The sequence below is a fragment of the Rosa rugosa genome, chromosome 2 (genome assembly GCF_958449725.1).
Source record: "Rosa rugosa chromosome 2, drRosRugo1.1, whole genome shotgun sequence".
Lineage (NCBI taxonomy): Eukaryota > Viridiplantae > Streptophyta > Magnoliopsida > Rosales > Rosaceae > Rosa > Rosa rugosa.
The window spans coordinates 22,706,852-22,728,003 of NC_084821.1; the positions used below are offsets into that span (position 1 = coordinate 22,706,852).

General features: G+C 38.3%; 1 protein-coding gene and 1 pseudogene across 2 annotated transcripts; one reads left to right on the forward strand and one right to left on the reverse strand.

Moving 5' to 3' along the window:
* The first annotated feature begins 8,998 nt into the window (after positions 1-8,998).
* Positions 8,999-10,489, forward strand: LOC133732308 (auxin-responsive protein SAUR15-like). 2 transcript variants are annotated; one of them, XM_062159834.1, is made up of 2 exons: positions 8,999-9,466; positions 9,980-10,489. In XM_062159834.1, exons 1-2 carry the CDS (start codon positions 9,202-9,204, stop codon positions 10,057-10,059), a joined length of 345 nt encoding a protein of 114 aa, XP_062015818.1. In that variant the 5' UTR covers positions 8,999-9,201; the 3' UTR covers positions 10,060-10,489. The 2 variants fall into 2 exon arrangements, with proteins under 2 accessions (XP_062015818.1, XP_062015819.1); XM_062159835.1 differs by lacking the exon at positions 9,980-10,489 and adding an exon at positions 9,718-9,968.
* An 89-nt stretch (positions 10,490-10,578) lies between these two features.
* On the reverse strand, positions 10,579-20,474 carry LOC133730554 (probable protein S-acyltransferase 23; annotated as a pseudogene).
* Positions 20,475-21,152: the final 678 nt, after the last annotated feature.

The following is a 21,152-nucleotide window of genomic DNA, read 5'->3' on the forward strand; positions in this document are numbered from 1 at the left end:
ATCATGTTGCAAAAGGAATCATAGAATATGATGATATCAAACCTTGCTCTGTCGAAGAATGTCAACGAAGAGCGGATTGGCCTAAATGGAAAGATGCGATCCAGGCTGAATTGGATTCACTAACAAAGAGACAGGTGTTTGGGCCCAAAACGCAGACACCCCCTAATGTAAAACCTGTTGGCCATAAATGGGTCTTTGTTATAAAGCGTAATGAGAAAAATGAGGTGGTTAGATATAAAGCCCGCCTTGTGGCGCAAGGTTTCTCACAACGCCCTGGAATCGACTACGAGGAGACATATTCTCCCGTAATGGACGCTATAACGTTCCGCTATCTTGTCAGTTTGGTAGTTTCTGAAAAACTTGACATGCAGCTTATGGATGTGGTTACAGCATATCTCTATGGGGATCTAGATTCAGAGATATATATGAAGGTTCCAGATGGACTTCAATTACCCAAATCAAGTGGCTCTAAATCACGGAGCGCGTTTTCAATAAGATTAAAACACTCACTATATGGATTAAAACAATCCGGACAGATGTGGTATAACCGTCTAAGTGACTACTTGATTGGGAAGGGATATATTAATAACGAAATATGCCCATGCGTGTTCATTAAAAGAACAAGTTCCGGATTTGCAATTGTAGCAGTTTATGTCGATGACATGAACCTAATTGGAACTCTAGATGAGTTGAAGGAAACTGCTAAATACTTGAAATCCGAATTTGAGATGAAAGATCTTGGGAAAACACGGTTTTGTCTCGGTTTAGAACTCGACCACCGTAGTGATGGGATTTTGATCCATCAGTCTGCATATACTCAGAAAATTCTAAGGCGCTTTAATGAAGATAAAGCAAAGCCTGTGAGTACTCCCATGATCGGCCGTAGTCTTGAGCCCGGAAAAGATCCGTTTCGTCCAAAGGATGAGGACGAAGAATTATTAGAGGTCGAAGTGCCCTATTTAAGTGCAATAGGCGCATTAGTGTACTTAGCTCAATGCACAAGACCGGACATCTCATTCGTAGAGAACTTGTTAGCTCGACATAGCTCTGCGCCAACACGCCGCCATTGGATTGGCGTAAAGACAATCTTTCGATACTTAAAAGGTACGATTATGGGCCTATTCTATCCCTACAGAGAGAAAAGGAATGACGGAAATTTGGGATCGGACCCCAAGAGGCAAAGCGCCGCCGTCCATGGAATTGCCACCGGCCATGTTGCCGCCGCCGGCGCCAGCGTCGTCCATGGTGGCCGGCGTCCTCCTACTTCCCTGCATCAAAACGACAATGATGTTTTGATGGGTTTTGCTGATGCAGGGTACCTCTCTGACCCTCACAAAGGTCGCTCCCAAATGGGTTATGTCTTTACCATGGGAAGCACTGTGATATCTTAGAGGTCTACAAAACAGACCCTAGTTGCTACTTCCTCAAATTAATCATGCAGAGATTATTGCTCTACATGAAGCTGTACACGGATGCATATGACTAAGGTCTGTAACGAGACATATTCAAGGAAGTTGTGGTTTGAAGTCTACCACGGATGAACCTACATGCATTTATGAGGATAATGCAGCTTGTATTGAGCAAATGAAGTTAGGTTTCATCAAAGGCAACAACACCAAGCATATATCGCCTAAGTTCTTTTATAATCAGCAACAACAATCACTTCTAAAGATTGAAGTGAACCAAATCCGATCAAAGGATAATGTAGCGGACTTATTCACTAAGTCGTTACCTAAATCCACCTTCGAGAAACATGTGAAGAGCATCGGATTGAGAAAGTTATCCAAACTCCCACGATTAATGTAGCAATCAGGGGGAGACATCGACATCAGGGGGAGTTATAATGCCTACATGTTCGATCTCGAAGAGTGAAGGACGTGTTGTACTCTTTTTCTCCTCCTCGAGGTAGTTTTTGTCCCACATGGTTTTTCACTCGAGCAAGGTTTTTAACGAGGCAACGGATGAAGCGTCACCACCAAGTTTGAGCGGCACAAGGGGGAGTGTTGAAGGAAAATCAGTTTTGTGTGCCTATTCAAACTAGGATTAGTTTCATGGTTGTAATTGGAGAGAAGGTTCTAGAATTCCTAGTCCTAATCGGATTAGTTTTCCTTGTAACATTAGAACATGTACTTTGTAATCCCTATATATAGGGCTCCTATTCTCATATAATGAAATACGATTCTTTCTTCAATCTCTCTTGAATTCCTTTATACTTAAACAGTGACAGCAATGTATCTGTATGACTGATGATCTACTTAATTAACAATTTTTTTTTTTTTTGAAAGAACTTAATTAACAATTTAAAAGTACTAGATAGGTTTATGTCTTTATGAGGCGATAGGCCACCAACTCCGAAGATATCGGCAACAGTTGGAACCTCTTATTTGATAATGTGGCCTTCATTCTTGATTACGGTTTCAGAAACATTGCATGCATGTATACTGATCATGATGTGAATCGACGAGCATTCTAATGATGGTTCTTGACCTTAAGATTTGAAATCAAGTACTAGGGATAGAATGAATTTTATCTCTGGGTTATTGGATGCAGTGTGAGTAGTGTAATAATTAAGGTTTAAGGAGTACGTAATTAATTATTCTGTGTTGCTTTTTTTCTTTTTCTTTTCATTATTCATTGCTTCAAAAATTTATGTAATAAACGACTTCTTCACTTGAAAATTGAAGTAGAAGTTCTCGATCGAATGATTGTTAACCTAGATAGAATTGGATGCCCTGGCTGTATGTTAGGTTAAGCGGCCCCTTCAGAATAGCCTATGTCTATCTCTATCAACCCATACATTTCATGCATCAACAGCTAGTCGCTATTGATTTTCATCATGAAGCCATTATCATTCAATTGTCACTTCTTTCAACAGAAGCAGTCATATGCTTTAGGCCAATCACACTTTTTATGCTCAGTTGAGGTACATAATTGAAGCTACAGTTGCTCCTCGTACCCGATATGCATCCAAAATTATTTTACATCTTTATACATTAATTCTCATAATTGTGCCTGGGGGCTGCAAAAATTTAAAAAAATATGCTTGATTTAAAAAGTTGATTCATTGACTGATATATTGGGGTAAATTAAAATTATTTTGAAAATTTACTATGAAAAATTCCTTAAGTTCGTGGCAACCATATACTCTACATCTCTGTCACCATTCTCATTCTCATTCTCATTTTCATGCCACCATCCAAAGTTTACAATTAATGAAAAACTTCTTATATATGTACATCTATCTATTTTGACAATATTATCACTACTATATGACACCCAAAAAAAAACACAAGAATTTTTGGGGCAATTGGGTAATGCTTCAATTCCTCTAAATACAACATGATTATTACTCCACGAAGAATTTCTGACATTTTTTCATGGTAGGAGAGGAAGATGAAGCTAGGGAATAGAAAGTTGAGAAATGAATTTCCAAACGGAGTATTCAGCATCTGGAGTCAACATACTACATACAATGTTTTAGATTTGTAATTAAATTTGAAATTAGTAGATGTAATGAATAATTTATGATAAACTATTCCTATCATACAAATAAACACTTTAATTCATTTCTTCTCAAAAAAAAAAATAAACACTTTAATTAGTTGTTTGTGTTCGTTGTAAGCTCTTTTTATTGGTTAATATTGATGTACACCAACTATTTTTTTTTTGAAGGAAGTAGGTCAGCCCTTTCATTATAATTCAGCAAGCAGTACAAAAACGAAACACCCCTATGGGGTCGACAGAAAGAATCGTTCCTTAGAACCTCCTGAAACTCTATTCTAGAAGAATAAAACCCCAAAAAATCCCAAGTACACCCACCTTTTAGTAAATTCACGCACTTTTATTCTAACAAAAACCTAGAAACCTCGAAGCTTACATAAAATGGTTCCAACTAAGGCACTGGTTTTTGCGACCCAAAACAAAAATTAAACAGCACTATGGGCCATAGAGACCCAATCCATCCAACCCCCTAGCAAAAGGGTAATCCAGCTCGCTTGAAACCCTAGCCCAGAGTGCCCAAACCTAAGGGTCACAAACCAGGTCAAGGCCCAGGAAGCCCAGCAGCACCAAAAGCAGGCCCAAAGAGTAGGGTACACCACAGCCCTAGTTCCTTGAGCCCACACGTGCTCTTCCACCCAACAAACACCATATGCGCCGTCGCCGATACCAGTCGAGGGGAACCCCTGGAAACCTCCATCCCCATAACCCCTGTCACCGTGCTTCACCGCCAACGATACTGTACCATTTCCAGGATCGAAAGACACCCAAATCCGCTCCCATTCCTGATCACCTCGGACTAACTTCAGATCCATTCTGGTGCCTTCGCAAGCATTGAATAAACCAGATCCTAGATAGGACTGAACCCGATCGGAGTCGCCCAGGACCACCTGAAGATCCTCCAAACTTTGATCGCTCCCCTGAACTGATCGGGCCAACCCCACTCCTGCAATACCCCGACGCTGCAGCGAACCACCAGGGCTAACCAAATCGATTGTACAATCCCCATCACCGTCGGAAGTCTGACGACCCCGATCCAAAACCCAGACGCGCCCATCCAACTCAGGCCAAACCAGATCCACGCCGTTAGAGCTCGGCCTCCTATCAGCCATCCAAACAGCAACACTACCCTTCCAATCAGTAACCACAGGGAGCCCACACCAAGGCGGCTCTCCGAGCAAGAAAACAAAAGCAAAAACAAGAAAGGAACAATTAGCTACCAGACGAGCAATAGCCATGACCATCAAGATCGTGAAATCCTGAGAAATTTGTCGAAGGGGGAAACCCAACGATAAACCCTAACAGAGCACTAGGTCTTATGTACACCAATTATGCTTTTAGGAGAATATACAAGTCTGATTGTCGAGTCATGTAACATCTAATAGATCAAGGCTTTAGTTTAGATTTTTTAGATTTAATCGCATGTCATGGCATGTCAAACCTTGTCAACACCTTTTTTTTTTATCTTAATTCTTCTGTGCTATAACCTCATAATTGGTCAAATAAGATTTTTAGAAGCTGCTCCAAATTGCAAAAAAATATCGACCGATTCTTTTTTATGATTTTCTCATTTTCCCAACTCTAAAAAATCTTAAAAAATGATCAGGTTGAGATTTTTTAGTTCCGTCAGTTTTATAATTGCTTAAAAATAATAATTTTTAGGTGTGGGAAGATTTTGGTGATAAAACAAGAATGTACTATTTTGACTTAAAAACTATGTGCTATAGTAGTATATATAGTTCACAGTTTTGAGTGGTAACATGGTTTCGGTCAAAGTTTTTCTATGTCGGGAGAAAATTCCAAGATTGTTCCCATAGGATTGGAATAGTTCATCTTTCGGGGTGTACTTCACTTGAGAAGGCACCGTTAGCTTTACTTAACATGGGTATTGTTAGCCTCACTAGACATGGATACCGTTAGCCTCACTAAATATATATGGGCATCATTAGCCTCGCTTGCATACCGTAACTTAGACTTGGGCACCTTTAGCCAGGGGCGGATCCAGCCAAGGCCGGGTAGGGCTCAAGCCCCACCAAGCTTTTTGGGCCCAAAAAAAACAATTAAAAAAATAGGTGTATGTTGTAGAGAAACTGAAATTGAGAGGAAATCACTGTGTATTCTCATTGATAATAGGGGCCTCTTTATATAGAGGATTACAATACATAGAGTCTGAATCATACAAGGAAAGATAATCTCTAGATTCTTCTAATTAAACCCTATTACCACTAGGTCAGGTAACCTAGAGTTTGGGCTAAACACAAAATAGGGTTTTACTTGAACAGTGTATAATTTTTTTTTTTTTGAGCAGTTCTCTCCTTTCAAGCCCCACCGCTGAACAACCTGATCTCAATCCGATCCTACTCCACGCTCTGAACTCGGCAACCTGCAAGAGTGCAAGGCTGGAACCAGCAAGTCAGCAACCCATCTCCAGTCTCCGAGCTCCGCCTCCAGCCTTTCAAACCCCACCGGCCACCGCCGAACTCGGGGCTGGACTTTGGAGAGTCTGTCAAGCAAGGCAGAAACCCGTCTCTCCCTCTCCATATTCTTCTCCTCCTCAGCAACCGGCGACGGCTCCTGCTCCAGTCCTTCTCTTCTTCTCTTCTGATGGTATAGTTGAATTGTTAAAAACTTGAAATGGGTATAGTTGAATTGATGAAATGGGTTCAAATGTTCGATTTCGGATTTCCAGTTGAAATGGGTATAGTTTAATTTTATGCCAATACATTCAAATCGATTTTTATGCCAAATCAATTTCAAATTTCCGAATGGATATAGTTGAATACTTGAATTGTTGAAATGGCCGGGTTCGATTTCGGATTTTTAGTTGATCTTGATGGTATAATTGCAAATTTGATCTTGACTTACTGATGAAGTGATTAACTAGTTGAAATGGTCATTAAGTCATTTGACAGTTCAATTTCCTTTTGATCTTGATATTGATTACTTGATTTTAATTAAGGTAATGATCGATACTGATTGGTTAGTTAGAAATGGGTTTGATAAATTGGTTTCCATTTAATGTTGATTTCTTCTTCAATTGCAGATTCATGATTGACAGATTATATCAGTTGCAGTGTTGCACTCGGTCAGTGAGGTTAGTGAGGAGAAGGCCTCAGATTCATTATATTGCATTGCACGTTTATTTTATTGTTGAGTTTGTCCTTTAATTTTGTATATGCATTTGAGGGGTAAGGCTCATTATGTCCCCCCCTTACTAGGTGTATCTTTTTTTTCAATTAATAAAAGGGTCCTTGACCCAAAACACCAAAATGAGGGAAAATTATCCCACTTACCCCAGTAAGAGATTTTTATTCCAATTAACACAATTTAAGGAGAAATGACAAATATACCCTCAACTTAATTAATAAACTACAACACTGCCATGCAATTCTCTCTCCCCTCTCTCCAGTCACGATTCACAACTCTCTCTCTCCCCTGCCGAATTCCGAATTCCGACCTCTACGATCAGCCTCTCTCTCTCTCTCTCTCTCTCTCTCTCTCTCTCTCTCTCCCTTGCCGGATTCCGAACCCGGCGAGAAAAAGTCAAGCTCCAACCTCTCCAATTATCTTCCCTGCCGTTGTCGTATTGGAAGCCGTCTCCAGCGAGGCTGATCGTGAAGGTCGTAGCCCTGCCGCATAAGAGGTTGGCGTCTGAGATCCGTCGTCGCCGGCATCAAAGCCAGCCTTCCTTCTCCAACGCTGGTTTCAGGTCAGGCTCATCGGCTTCGAGTGCAGGAGCTTCTCGGAGGTTTAATCAAGTTGGGTTTAATCCAGCTTTGATTGAATGCTGAAGATGTTTAATTTCCTTTGTTTGGGTTTTAGTTGTGAAATTGATGAGGATCTGGGAATGTGTGTGGATTACTGGTTTCAGAGTTTCATTTGAGCAGTAAGGAATTTTGGTTTGATTTTTAAGCTCTTCATCTGATGAACTTTGGGATATTTTGTAATGCATTGCCGTTTGTAGTGGACTAGGCGTTAGTGGATTACTGCATTGGGAATGTTTCTACATGATTTTTAGCCAAATCGCGTGTTTTTTTTTTAAGTAATGGAACAGAAGGAAAGGAAAAAAAAAATTTGAATGTCTATTGGAGGTCAATAGACGTCTATTGTGGGGCAATAGACGTTTTGAGTTGATGTAATCTCCTTGTTTTTTTTCTATAATCAAAGTTTTATTTGTCTAAATTTAGGGAGATTAGTTCCCATTCTGGCGACTGAAAGTCCTATTGGGGGGCAATACATGGCTGATAGACGTCTATTGGGGGGCATGTAGACGTCTATTAGGGGGCAATAGACGTCTATTGGGGAGCAATAGATGTCTATTGGGGGCAATAAACCTTTCCGGTGAGGTTTTCAGAAAAGTCTGTTGGGCGGCGACCAGTGACCGGGCTCTGGCGAAGTCCCCTATGGATTCTCTCTCTCTCTCTCTAAGTAACAAAGGTGGGTGAGGGTAAAATGGTATTAAAAAAATAATAAAAATCTTAATGGGGTATTAGGGAATACCTCTTTTGAGTGTTTTGGGTAGAGGGAATTAAAAAACACTTAATGGGGTAAGTGGGAAAAAAATCTCTAGAAATGGGGTAAATGAACAAAAACTCTTAATAAAATTCTTTCGCACCGTCGAGATTCTCTACTATTTTTTTCCTTCACTCTGAAGTCCAAGCCCCACCAAACTTGAAATTCTGGATCCGCCACTGCCTTTAGCCTCACTTGCCATGATGAAAATTTCAGGCCGCATGTGCCTTTGGCATTAACTCTTACTTTCGGGGGTGAAGCCTTGGACGCTAGCATATGTACCGCTAAGATGCTATCTGCTATCTGCAGAAAAAGTAGTAGTTGCGGCTGTTGCCCATTTCGAAATGGGCAAGAATTTCAAGGTCACATGAACTACTGTCAGTACTTGATCTCTTCTACCATTTATGATTTATGTGTGACTTCACTCACACATGCAGCAGTATGTGGTTCCCCAGATCGATTATAACCGAAGAGGCCTTTGACGCATGCAATTGCTACTGATTGAGCCAATTACCTCAACAACATGTGCCGCCATGCACTTGATCGATACATATTTTGGACAGAGAATCCAATCCAGGTGGTTTTTCTTTCTTTCAATCTCTGGAAAGTGGGCGACAGCGATCCATCAGTCAGGTTCTGCGTGGGGCCTTCCTTCCAACTTGGCTTATATCAGTAGACTAACGGTGTCTGATAACGGAGAAATCACCGGAAAAAGTTTCTCCATTCTTTAACTACTAATTGAAGTGTTGGACAATTTGCATGGTTTGGAGACTGTTATGATAGTAGTAGTAGTAGTTCAGGTATTGCTTCTGACCTTTTGGCCTCAACTAGCATATTGTAAAAGGGTTAGTCTGGTGTTTATGTCTAGAACAGTAGAACTCCATTGTTGAAGTTCAAGTTAAATATTAAACTCTAAACTCGAAAACACACAGAGAGAAGATCGTTAGAAGATTCTCTCTTTACAATCATTTGAACACGCCATCTTTTAACAGAAGTACCCCATAGACTTTTCACGTCATCTAGTGCCAGAACTCAATAAATTCTATGATATAGATGACACAGTACAAGTTGGAGACCCGTGAGAAAAATTCTGTGCTAATCTTCCCTATATAAACACACTAGTTAGACAACCCATTAAACCAAGTCCATCAGGAAAGCTCCCAATTTCTCAAATTGTGCATCCAGCAGACAATGGGCATTCGTGTAACAGACATGGTCATTCATGCTAGACAAATTATCCGGAGACATAAAAGCAGGTCTCATTCCATCTCATCTTATTCACAACCAACATCAACAGCAGCGTTGGATGTTCCGAAAGGCTATTTTGCGGTTTATGTCGGTGAGGAAGACGAGAAGCAGAAGCGATTTGTGATTCCGATATCCTACTTGAACTACCCTTTGTTCCAAGACTTGTTGAATCAGGCTGCAGAAGAATTCGGTTTTGATCCTCCAACGGGTAAGAGCGGACTTAGAATACCTTGCAGTGAAAGCCACTTTCTTGATCTCACTTTCTGTTTAAATAGATAAAATTGCTGAGACCAGAGAACTTGGGTTAATGTTGTGGTGGTCTTCATATCTAGTTGATATATATGTATGATTGAAGAATCCGTACTTTCATTTAAACATACTATATCTACCCACTTAACCCAATAGTAATGATGTTGTCAGCTCAACTCAGAAAATAATGTAACGAGTTTGGTTTTGCAGTGCTACAAGTGCTTTCAGATAACCAAAAGCTACAAGTGCTACAAGCCACTTTCTTGATCTCACTTTCTGTTTAAATAGATAAAATTGCTGAGACCAGAGAACTTGGGTTAATGTTGTGGTGGTCTTCATATCTAGTTGATATATCTGTATGATTGAAGAATCCGTACTTTCATTTAAACATACTATATCTACCCACTTAACCCAATAGTAATGATGTTGTCAGCTCAACTCAGAAAATAATGTAACGAGTTTGGTTTTGCAGTGCTACAAGTGCTTTCAGATAACCAAAAGCTATCGCCTGTTAGGCTGTTACAGTTGCAAGTAAATGCAAAGAGTTGTTAAGAGGTTAAAGATGTTCTCCCATATGATTTCTTAGTATGCTTCATTTGATTTTAGAGAAAATGTCCCTCAAACAAGCCCTAAACATAGAAATACAGAAACCTTAACCAGCAATGTGATGCAATGACAGTGTATTCCATTATGAGAAATGCGATGTGATTTGGAAAACCACACTTGGCGCAGCATACAATAACACCAGTAAACTAGTGATGCAATGCCAAGATTTGCAATGGAATTATAACAGAGCAGAAGTATCAGCATTACGAAGGCAGTCCTTGAAATCCAATTCTACCAAAAACGTAAAATGCGCCAGTGTATTTGATACGGATTCCACAGAAAAGCAAAATAGAAAAGTAAAAAGATATCCTATAGCAGTCAGCTGGCTGCAGACAGATTATTAGCATTAATCTTGCAATTGATAATCACCTTGTGAAACTGTCTGAAAGGTCCATATTTTGCGTTTGTTAAATGTAAAGGATTCAAATGGAGACTTCTTTAAATATGAGGAAGAACACACAGAATAAAGAATTTCAATTTTTTTTTTTTTTCCATTTGATTGTTTCAATGGTACATCTGGCTAGCTATAATGGATTAAAACCAGTAAATGACCAGGTGTTTATGTATCTGATTTGGGTACCTATGTCGCATCAGCCTTGATCAAAGTATTCATGTAATATAACTCTGCGTATTAAACATGAAGATTTAACTGGCAACCTGCTGCAATGGAGGCCAAGCAATTTCATCGTCGTCTGTATGAAAAAATCTGCACAGTTCTTACGGCACCCATGATTATATGGGTTTCGAAACCGCCCATCTGGACCACGAAGATACCCATAATGAATAACATTTGCCAGTTCATTAGTTGTGATATTACGAGCTATCTGCTTAGAAGACATGAACATTGACTTATATAATATATACCCATTACCTTGAAGGAGTTCAAAAACGTATAATTCTACAAACTTTTTCATAAAACAAAAATAAAACAAAGATATATGAAGGCTTCAAAACACAATGCGTTTTAAGGGGGACACAACTCCAAAATATGAGTAGCTTGACTTCCAACAGAAATCACCCCAACACATAATCTAGCCTTCCCAAAAAAAAGATCATAATTCTAAGAGTTCTATATTTAACTATGTCCATCCCATAGGTGTCCACAGTTAACTATTCGTAGCCCTTATTTTCTTTAGTTTTCTCATATTAGCCTTTTTTATAGCTAAGGTTCATATTACCCTTCTCTACATAATAAATTTGTATTTCAAATATCAAAATCTAACTAATCAAATCCTTCTCCTCAAAACGCTATAATCCATTGGTTTTGCTCCAGCATTCTTTGTACATTATTCTGCCAAGTCCTTTAACGCGAGGTATAATTTGAGTCTAGGAAGGCAAGATTATGTACCAGTTTACATCCTCTGGGCATCTTTTACCTGGTAATCAGGGTCTGGGATGTAATTCATCCCCTAAATTGCATTCAAGATTCCCAGAAATCAGGTACTAGGGCAATCCTTCCCTTGCCTTCTTCCTCTTTTACCCCATAGGAGAAAAAATAAATAAAAGAACCTAGAGAAGAAGAAAAAAGGATGCGTAACAAATGATAGAGCTGCCAGATTACTGGACTGTCTGGGGTGAATTACGTACTTGAATGCAACGGCATATAATTAAACCATTTAGATAGAAAACTAAGACTAGGTGTTTCATCTACTTATAAGTACTTCAGTACTTGTTTGTTTGGCCAAGGGGCAAGAATATTGCTGTAGTGAGCTTAAGCCAAAGGACATAAAGGATTGTGTCTATTACCTGAGATGCTTGTGCCACTGTCAGAGTCGTAGTAGAAATCATAATAATAATGTCAATACACAGAAATGCAACAAGAATTGGATATTGAACTATCACATGATGAATCCATATTTCTTCTGTTTGCCATGTTGGCACTGCAGTCCAAATCCCTGATGATCATGAAAAGACAACTGTTATGTAGTTCGATTTGATATAAAAAAAAAAATTTTAAATTATCAGAGAATTTGTAATGATGGCATCAGTTTATCTGATACAACATACTTTGAACTGTAACAGCAGCAGAAATGATTGATGTCAATGTTCCCATGCAGAAGAAAATAAAGAAATCTCGCTTGTTTCTCTGCAAGAAGATAATAGCGAGCTAGTGAAGATGGTGTAAACAAAGGAAAGGATGACATCAAGAGCAAAGACAGATCTTCCAGGTTTTTTTTTTTTTTCTCTCCTAAGAATAGAAAAGAGTTTTATTAGATATCTGAAGAACTCCAAAAATTGCATGACAATGACAAGATTGCCTAATTAAACAAAATCCCTTCAATCTGCAAAAATAACAAAAATCAGAAAAACAAATGCCCCTCAACCCTGAATTTGGAACCCTAACCCCCATATTATTGTCAGATATCATTTGACTGCTTGTATTACCCCAAAACACAGACAACACACTAAAACTCCATAGATCTCCACCCTTCCCTCCAGAAACCTTGAAGTTTCACACAATATCGCAAATAACAGCATACCAGTCCATATTTTTTATTTATGATAGCCATAAGGAATCTCTCTCTTATGGAAACCTCCATAACCAAGTTTCTGAAGACATGCTTCCTGTATCTTTCACAGTAGACACTACATGCAGATCAACTTCCTCAATATCTTTCAGCATAAACATCCTCAATAGTTTCTCGAACGTTAATAAGAGTGAAAGATAGTAAATTGGCAACATGCCCATAACAGGTTGAGCTACAGTAAGGCTTCTTTCAAAATGAAATGATTTCTTCCAACCTTCTTATCTTTTTTAATCCTTTTCCACTAATGGCTCCTAAAAAGTTATAAGCACTTACCCTTGGATCACCAACAATACCACAAAGATAAAGCTAACGCCTATAACAGAAACCTCCCCACTCCCGTTACCGAAGATGAAGCCAATTCTTCTACTTCCGCTTCTTGTTTAGGGAGACAAAATTGCAAGGCTTATAGACTATTGGGGTTTGCAAGGTCAGTGCATGGCCGATGAAGAATTTGGGTCTTCCTCTGGGAGGGAATCCTAGTGCTATTGAAGTCTGGAATCCGGTGTGACGAAACGGTGGAGAAGTGGCTTCAATGTTGGACAAAGGCTTTATTTACCAAGAGTAAAGCTAGTGTTGATTCACGCTGTATTGGGCAGTATCCCCATGTAGTTTTATCACTCTCATCTCTAAAATGCTACAATTGTTCTCAAGTCAACCTTTTCAAAATGCCCCTACATACCTGAAACAAAGCCTTGGGAAAACCATATGATCAATGTGACTCAACTTTACTAGAGTAAAACATACGTCACCTCACTTCTTCCCCAAAAGATCTTTACATCCAAACTCTAGTCTCTACTTAAATTGCTTATGCTTACCCAGTTTAGTCTCTACTACTGTCTATAACTGATGGGATTCTAATCCAATTCCTCAATCCTTGGTCTTTGAACCAAAAATGAAACTTCTTACAATAATGAACTACCCTCTCTCTCTATGCCTTGCTGGTGCAATAAATCAGATATCAATGCTGGCCCCAGGTTTCCAGTCCCACTTCCACCCTCCATATCCTAAATTCCTAAAACATGATATTTGATTTGCTCATTGAGGTGGTTGGCTCATGTTCGAGTCCAAAATAATATACAAATGTGTAGGAGCTCAAAGATCATGAAAGACTGTGAGAGCTCAAAAATCGTGCAAGGTCACAATCCTATGCATATTTCAGCATTGTCATCCTGCAACACATAATCAGAAGCAGAAAGTTTGGAACCCAAGTCAGAACTTCATAGAGATCCATGACCACTAGATTCAAAATTCCTAAACTTAAAACCGCCCAGAGTTCACCTCTACATTCCCACCGTACATTCCACACATGACAATGACCACTTCACACATCTAAGATCACCAAGGTCCCCATTTTTCCTCACTGGAATTCATAAATGAAGAGGGGTTTGCAAGACCACTCCATCTTGCATTCAAGCCCTTCTTGACTTCCACCCAATTACTTGAGAATACAAATGTGTCCAAACTCCACTCTACCCCAAAAGCATCAATCCTCAAATTAAAGTATGGGATCTGCTATTATTTTCCTTGAAGATTGGACTAACACATATTAGTCTGAGCACAAGTATTGCTCAAGTAAATAAACTTAGCTTGCCAACACAATTAGATATATCCAAGGGCAATGATGGTCAAACTGTTCTACACATCGATTACATGTGGGACAGTGTTTGGAGCGAACAGGTCTGATTATCTGAAACACAAGCATTTGAGAGTACAAGATATCAGTTTACCACAACATCACAATAATCATATGCTTCATGATCAAATATCCAGTAATTTTGTTATCTTTAGTATCATCTTACAAAGAAATATGACATTAAGTTCACCTTGCAAGTAGGACAAAGTTGAGACCAATTTCCCATCCATACAGATGAATTGTTCAAATCAATATTTAACAGAGGATCCTGAAATTGTCAGTGTGCCATCAGTGAGCTGAGTTACACAGAATCAGTCAACAAAACACCGTTTGCAACAACATTTTACAACACTGATGAAGCCTATAAGTACAGATCTTTTTAGCTGGTAAATAGATGCACCTCACATATGAAGCTTTTAAAATCTGAATCAGGAATTATTTCATTATCTATTTTTTATTGCACTATACATGGGTTTGTTACTGCCCTACTGCAACTGACTTGTCTTGGACAGTTCCATATCATGTTCTTTGGTCCGAGAGAGCCTTGATTTTTTAGTAGGGGGAGGTTAAAGTTATGTGAGTTGTATTTTGAAGTCAGTGTTTTAGGTAGAACGGAATAAAAGGATCTTTCACATCACCAAAAACACAGACCCCTCAATTCAACTCATATAATTTGGGTAAATAATTTTCCTCAGGCTTTCTCTGGTTGAACATGAACAAAACATAGGGCATATCATCAGATCATGTAAAAAAAACTCATCATCATACTCTTTTTAAGTTTATACTGTATGCCATGGGTGGGGAAACTCCTGCTGTTGAAAACTCCTAACAGTTATAGTGTACTTTCTTTTCTAATTGGCAGTACAGAGAACAGAAACATACCTCAGTATCTATATGACTGCCCAAGTCCCCTGCTCTTTTGATGTAGCCAGGATCTTGACTGCACGCCATTATGGTAGATAATAAAAAATCAAAAAAAGAAGAAGAAGATATTATAGTAACAAACCAGAAAGGAAGCATTTTGTACTAATATATGAGCACATCTATACTTATTCCCTAAAGTACAACTTTGCCAGCCTGGGGACCCTATCTGCACAGTATACTAGAGATGTGACATCCCAAAAAAGAATAGTTGTGGGGTTAAGTCCAGAGGGAATAACCTCCCACACCTTTGGCCAAAGCTTTGAGAATAATACTTTTTGTCTGACTACAATGAGATGTGGCATCAGTTAACTAGAACCAAGCAAGTTTTCACAGGACAAGCCACTCAAAAACATCAGGCATCAAGTATTTAAGTATAGTTCACACGCATCAACAATTGAGCAACTGCAACTCGTTGTTCTCCATACAAAATAATTTGGCATAATTATTACAAAATTAGTAACCAAATTGGACTTCCATATATATACTGTAAAAAAAAAATATATATATATATATATATATATATATATATATATATATATATATATATATATATATATATATATATATATTCTCCAAATCATTTGTTCATGTATGTCAGCAGACGTGTAAATTTTCGACATTCAAATTTGGTCCCTGTTTTACCTATTTGGTTTTATCGTCACTCTGTTTCAAGAGTATTCAACCTTGGTTATTGGTGCCAAATTTCATCAAATTGTCATTCAAAATCACATGTATATCGCACATGTACGGGCTCTTTCATCTTTCCTCTTACCCAGAGACTTGTGCAACTTTAGTAGAGCCCAGTATGTCCAGCTCACGTGCGACTTTCAATGGCAATTCGACAGAATAAAACACCACTGACCACTATAAAGAACGCGAAAATAAAGTGACCACAAAAATCAAACTGATAACACAGGGATCAAATTGAAATTCAACTAAACCATGGACAGTAAAGATTTTCCCTTGAACAAGTTAAAAAGAAATATGACCATAGCCATTAGAGTGTGTCTTTAAAATGCACTGTATTGAATAGAAGGATATAAAAAAATTACCTACTGCACCTGTAGAACATAATGAGCGAACCCACTGCAAATGAAATAGCTGCCCATCCCCAGAAACCAATAGCAGCAGTAACCTTTGTCAGATTAGGAGCTAACATAAGTGGCATGAAGTCAGTGACGACCCACGACTGAACATAAATCTATCTGCAAAGAATCTAAAGAAAATTCAGAAAATCTTTGATACCTGCGAGAACTGAGTTCATAAAGAGAACTGTTTGAATGATTATTGTGCAGAACAAGATAGGAGCAAAACCAAAATGTGCAATCTTCCCACCACAAATTCTCTTTAACCAGTGGTTTCCTTAAGCCCGCTGCTGGCTGGACTGCAAAAAGTTTTCAGAAGTATTTAGCCAAAGGAGCATAAGCAAAATACAGGTAAGTATATATGACGAAATTACCCTGGATACAGCTGAAAACATGAGGAACCATAGAGTTAAACAAAAAGGTGAGGAAAGAAAAGACGGCAAGTCACTTATACAAAATACATAATCAATTACCTTCACTGTTTAAAATCCAAATAGTCCAGCCACTCAAAATAGCAACTCTCCGTACAGACCACAAAAGCCAAAAAATAAAAAATAACAAAGAAGCCAGGCATACACTTATATTCAACTATTTTAAAAAATCCTCAGGCCAACTTAAACGTTTACAACTGAAATGCTGGAAATCCATCAAACCCTTCACAGCAACACTATTTCAAATATACCAACACCAGAGCAACTTCAGCTGCTTTAGAGATGGCTGTTTTGACTTTTGAGCCCATTTTTAATGATCTGATGCTGCTGTGATTTAGCTTACTAGTATTTCTGTTTCCTTGTAGCAAATTTGATATTTATTCCATTCTAAGATCTATTGGAGATTTCAGTAGATGCATTGTCCCCTGTATCTTAATCTTTAACTTTAAAAAAGCTTTTTTAATATCAAAAAGAGAATACAGAGGAGGTCTTTCATACATAGCAAGTCTACTGTGCTCCAATTGCAAGTTGCCGCCTAATTGTGCAAAGATGATTTTTTTTTTTTTTTCATCAGCAAAATACTCCGGACACACTTCTATATCCATCCACCTTCTTCTAATTTAATGGCTAATTACTCGATTTTCCATTTGTACAAAAATAAACCTACAACATTTACTAAGATTAGGATATTACCAACAATTACAACCACTATCCCCCAGTCATTATCTCAACTTCTATGTTTCAAGGAAATTAGTTTGCTTCACTCAAAGCTCTTCTACGATTTAAAGTACTTCTATGGATCAATTGTCAACTAACTGTCGTAAAATACAATTTCCCTTTCAAAGATAAAAGCTGCGAGTGAAATATCTACAAATTTTGTATTCCTACTCCACAGCAGAAAACTACCCATCATTAGAAAATTGTATTTTCTCAAGAGGAAGTGAAGGTGGAATTACAAAATAATAACTGTTGTTATAACTCTACATATACATAAATCGTGAATGGAAATCAACATTTGGGCAGGCATGTGCATAAGTGGCAGAAAGTAGATGAAAGTTCACACTTCCTTAAGCTTATGAAAAATACACCAAACTGAAAGTTCACACTCCCATCACATCCTGAAAACTCATCTCGCTTTCCAGCAAAATAACCAATTGACAGCCATCATAGAAAATCTACCCACCACCACACCCTTCTTTCTCGCACCAAAAGATTTTTGCTTTTCACTCAATAGAGCCACACAAGGAGCTGGAGTGTCCAACCCAGCATAACGTTTCTTGTTTTTACCAGATTAGCTAGAAGCTGCACCATCCCATAGTCTTGTATTACATATTTCAGACTACCACCTACTAAACACGCTTAACCGCTTTTCTTTAGTAGAAATTCAGTTAAACTATTGTACATGAGCCAGCTAGTGAAACCTATTGCAATTCTTTTTCTTTTTTCTTTTTCTGTAGGAAACAAAATCTCATATAATCAGGAAAACAGAAGTGAAAGCAAGAACATTTTTCTTTTTTTTTTGGTTGATACAACCTGTCCAATTGATGCAACAAAAAGCCAACAAGCAACAAAGAGTACTGCAAATTTTATAAACATTTTGATAACGTACATGTAATATTACAGCATATTTACGTAGAAACCAACATGCACATTTAGTTTACCTTCTTTATCTTGCATCCCTTGGCTTGCATCTCTAAACAGAAGCAACCTAACTGTATCCGCAAATCCCTTATATGCAGCCCTGATATGTCAATATTCCACTGTTATAATAACGAATAACTAACTTTCCAATAAAACAATCTAAGCACATTTTATAAAAAAGAGATGGAGAAAATTACTTCATTATACAACATATATAAGTAATTCAATCATTTTCTATATGATAACAACTACAAGAATGTATTCAGTGATTGCGTCCTTGTACAGAAAACTACCAACAAATAAATAAGTTTACTGATTAGAGTACAAGTGTACACTGAGAATCAAAGACTAAAAAACCCATGTCCACAATATATCTATTTAAATGCAAACTATGTCAATATGCCACCGTTAATAGCTTCATACCAATGAAGAGGACTCCTACCCTCATTATCAGGTGCATCAAAATCAGCATGATACTTTGGAACGATGTGGTTCAAGAAAGATGTTTGCCCATACTGAGCAGCAACGTGAACTGCCTGCAGTAAATAAACATGTAATGAAGCTTTAATTCTTCAACTAATTGAATATCAACCGGTAAACTTTAAGTACGTACGTACAAATAGGGCCCTTCCACTAAGGGATCCTTTTTTTGGCCATTTTAAGGGATCCCTTGTGGGACCCACTTTTCGACCACATTTTGGCATCTCGACCGTTCAATCTTTAGGTTTCCATTAGTAGATCATAGGACGACAAGTTACATTGACTCCCATTTTCCATTCGCTTTAGCTAACTGCAGGTAACATTTTTATATACGGAAATTCTTGACCCTTATCCCACATAGGACCGTAACTCCGTAAGTTATATTGACTCCCGTTTGCCTCCTAAATATGATTTCATCTTTCTTCTAAACTCTGCTGTCACTATTTCTGTTATGCTTAACACTAAATTTATCAGGGTGCTGAACACATGTTCAAGAAGAAGCAAGCCCACCAAGAAAACAGAATACAAAACCAACTCTATACCACAAGTGATCTATTCCTCATCCCCAAGTCCCTTGAAAATTCTCCTACTCCTTTACACACCATCCAAAAGATTGAGAACACAGCTCTCTTCCAGCACAATTCCCCTTTTTCTTGCCTCCAAAGAACTTATAACTCTTACATAAGGGATTACATGAAACTGATCTTAGCTGATTTTAGACGTCATCAATCATTTCTGCTATTAGTTCACAGCATAACATAATAAAAAGCAGCAAATGATTCTAAACTTTTAGCAGCCTTTTTACACGTCAGATACAGATGGGGCAAGAGGCTCCAAGAACGCTGTCTCCTCTAAACAATATCTCAATTATTCATCCTCTCATGAGCATAAGCCAAACTTATAAGTAAAATAGAAGAATAAATTAACCCAAATTAACAGCAGTACCTTATGAGGTAAGTTAGCTTCCGATTGTGTCCATTTTTATGTAAGAAAACTCCTTTGAGCCTCTTTAGAAATTAAATTTTTACCTCAGAGTAAAACTTTTCCTCTCTTTCACTAATGGGTTTGATTTTCGTATTCGGTTCTTCTTCTTTCACCTTCGTAGCTCCTCATGTTCTCTGGCTTAGTATACCATCTAGCTTTTCTACGGGAAGTCTTAACAGAAGTAATGACAGGACGGTATGGACCACGGGGAATAGTAGGGGTAAAGTTCATGGCGCGGTCCTAAAGTTATTTTCCATTTAGAAATAGTTTTGAACAAAACGCTCATGGACCAAGGTGATTATCCTTTTTGTAGTGTTTGTTAGAGCAAAGAAAGGAAAACCAGTAAGCAGCAATGTATGACAATAAAAAATTAACCAAGAAGAATTTACCAACTGAAAGGAGAAACAAAATTAATTAATTAATGAGACTATTAGCCGGTACCCATTGACATCAGCAGCCTCCATGCTTTAACAACATAAACAACAAATCAAAATGAAAATGCCAAACACAGAATAGAAGTATAGTTACATACACACACAGAAATGCTTCATCATCAACAACAAACAAGCTATTCATTCATCATTTTCCACACAAATTCCATGAGGAAATCGTAGAAGCAGAATACCTGAATTATGTAGTGGGCGAGATCAGCCCAATGGAGTCAGTGCGTAGTAGCCATGGACATCAGACTCATATTCTCTCGCCCGCCAAGCTTTCCAACCACGCCGGAAGATACCCAGTTCCCCAATTTGGACATCGTCGATGGTTTCCTTGTGAATTTGAGTGAATTGCCCAGTGGGGTTTATGCGGGTAGCTTGCTGGAGCTTTCAGAGGAGACAATCATGAAAAGGGTATCTGAGTTTTTGTCCAGTAGTTCTCAGGGAGATTTGTTTTTGGTCCATTAATGGAATTGGGGCGCCGGTTTTGACTGTGGTTTATGTTCCGGCAGAGTGCCGGGTAGAGAACCCTGTTTACTTGCGCTACTTTGCCAATGAAGGAGGTGACATTGGGTCACATGAGCTGCTGTACGTTATGGTTGACGTGTGAGTCATTATGTTGACTTGTCAGTCATTATTAGTTGACGCGTGAGTCATCTAGAGAATATGTGTATTCAGTAGTTTCCTTATAGGACTTAGTTTCCTATACTAGGTTGTACTAATGTGTAGTACAAGTATAGTACAATAGGGTTTTGTATATATATTTCTTACACAATTGTGAATAATATAGAAGAATTCTCACTCACAAATATTTTCTCAATATTTGACTTGGTATCAGAGCAAAGATCCGAGAGGACTTTGTTTCTTTGTTTTTCCCTTCATTCTTCTTTCCTCAC

Coding starts and splice junctions, on each gene's coding strand:
- LOC133732308 (XM_062159834.1), top strand. CDS start 9,202: ATGGGCATTCGTGTAACAGACATGGTCATTCATGCTAGACAAATTATC. Junction 9,467..9,979: donor CGGTTTTGATCCTCCAACGG/GTAAGAGCGGAC, acceptor TTGGTTTTGCAG/TGCTACAAGTGCTTTCAGAT.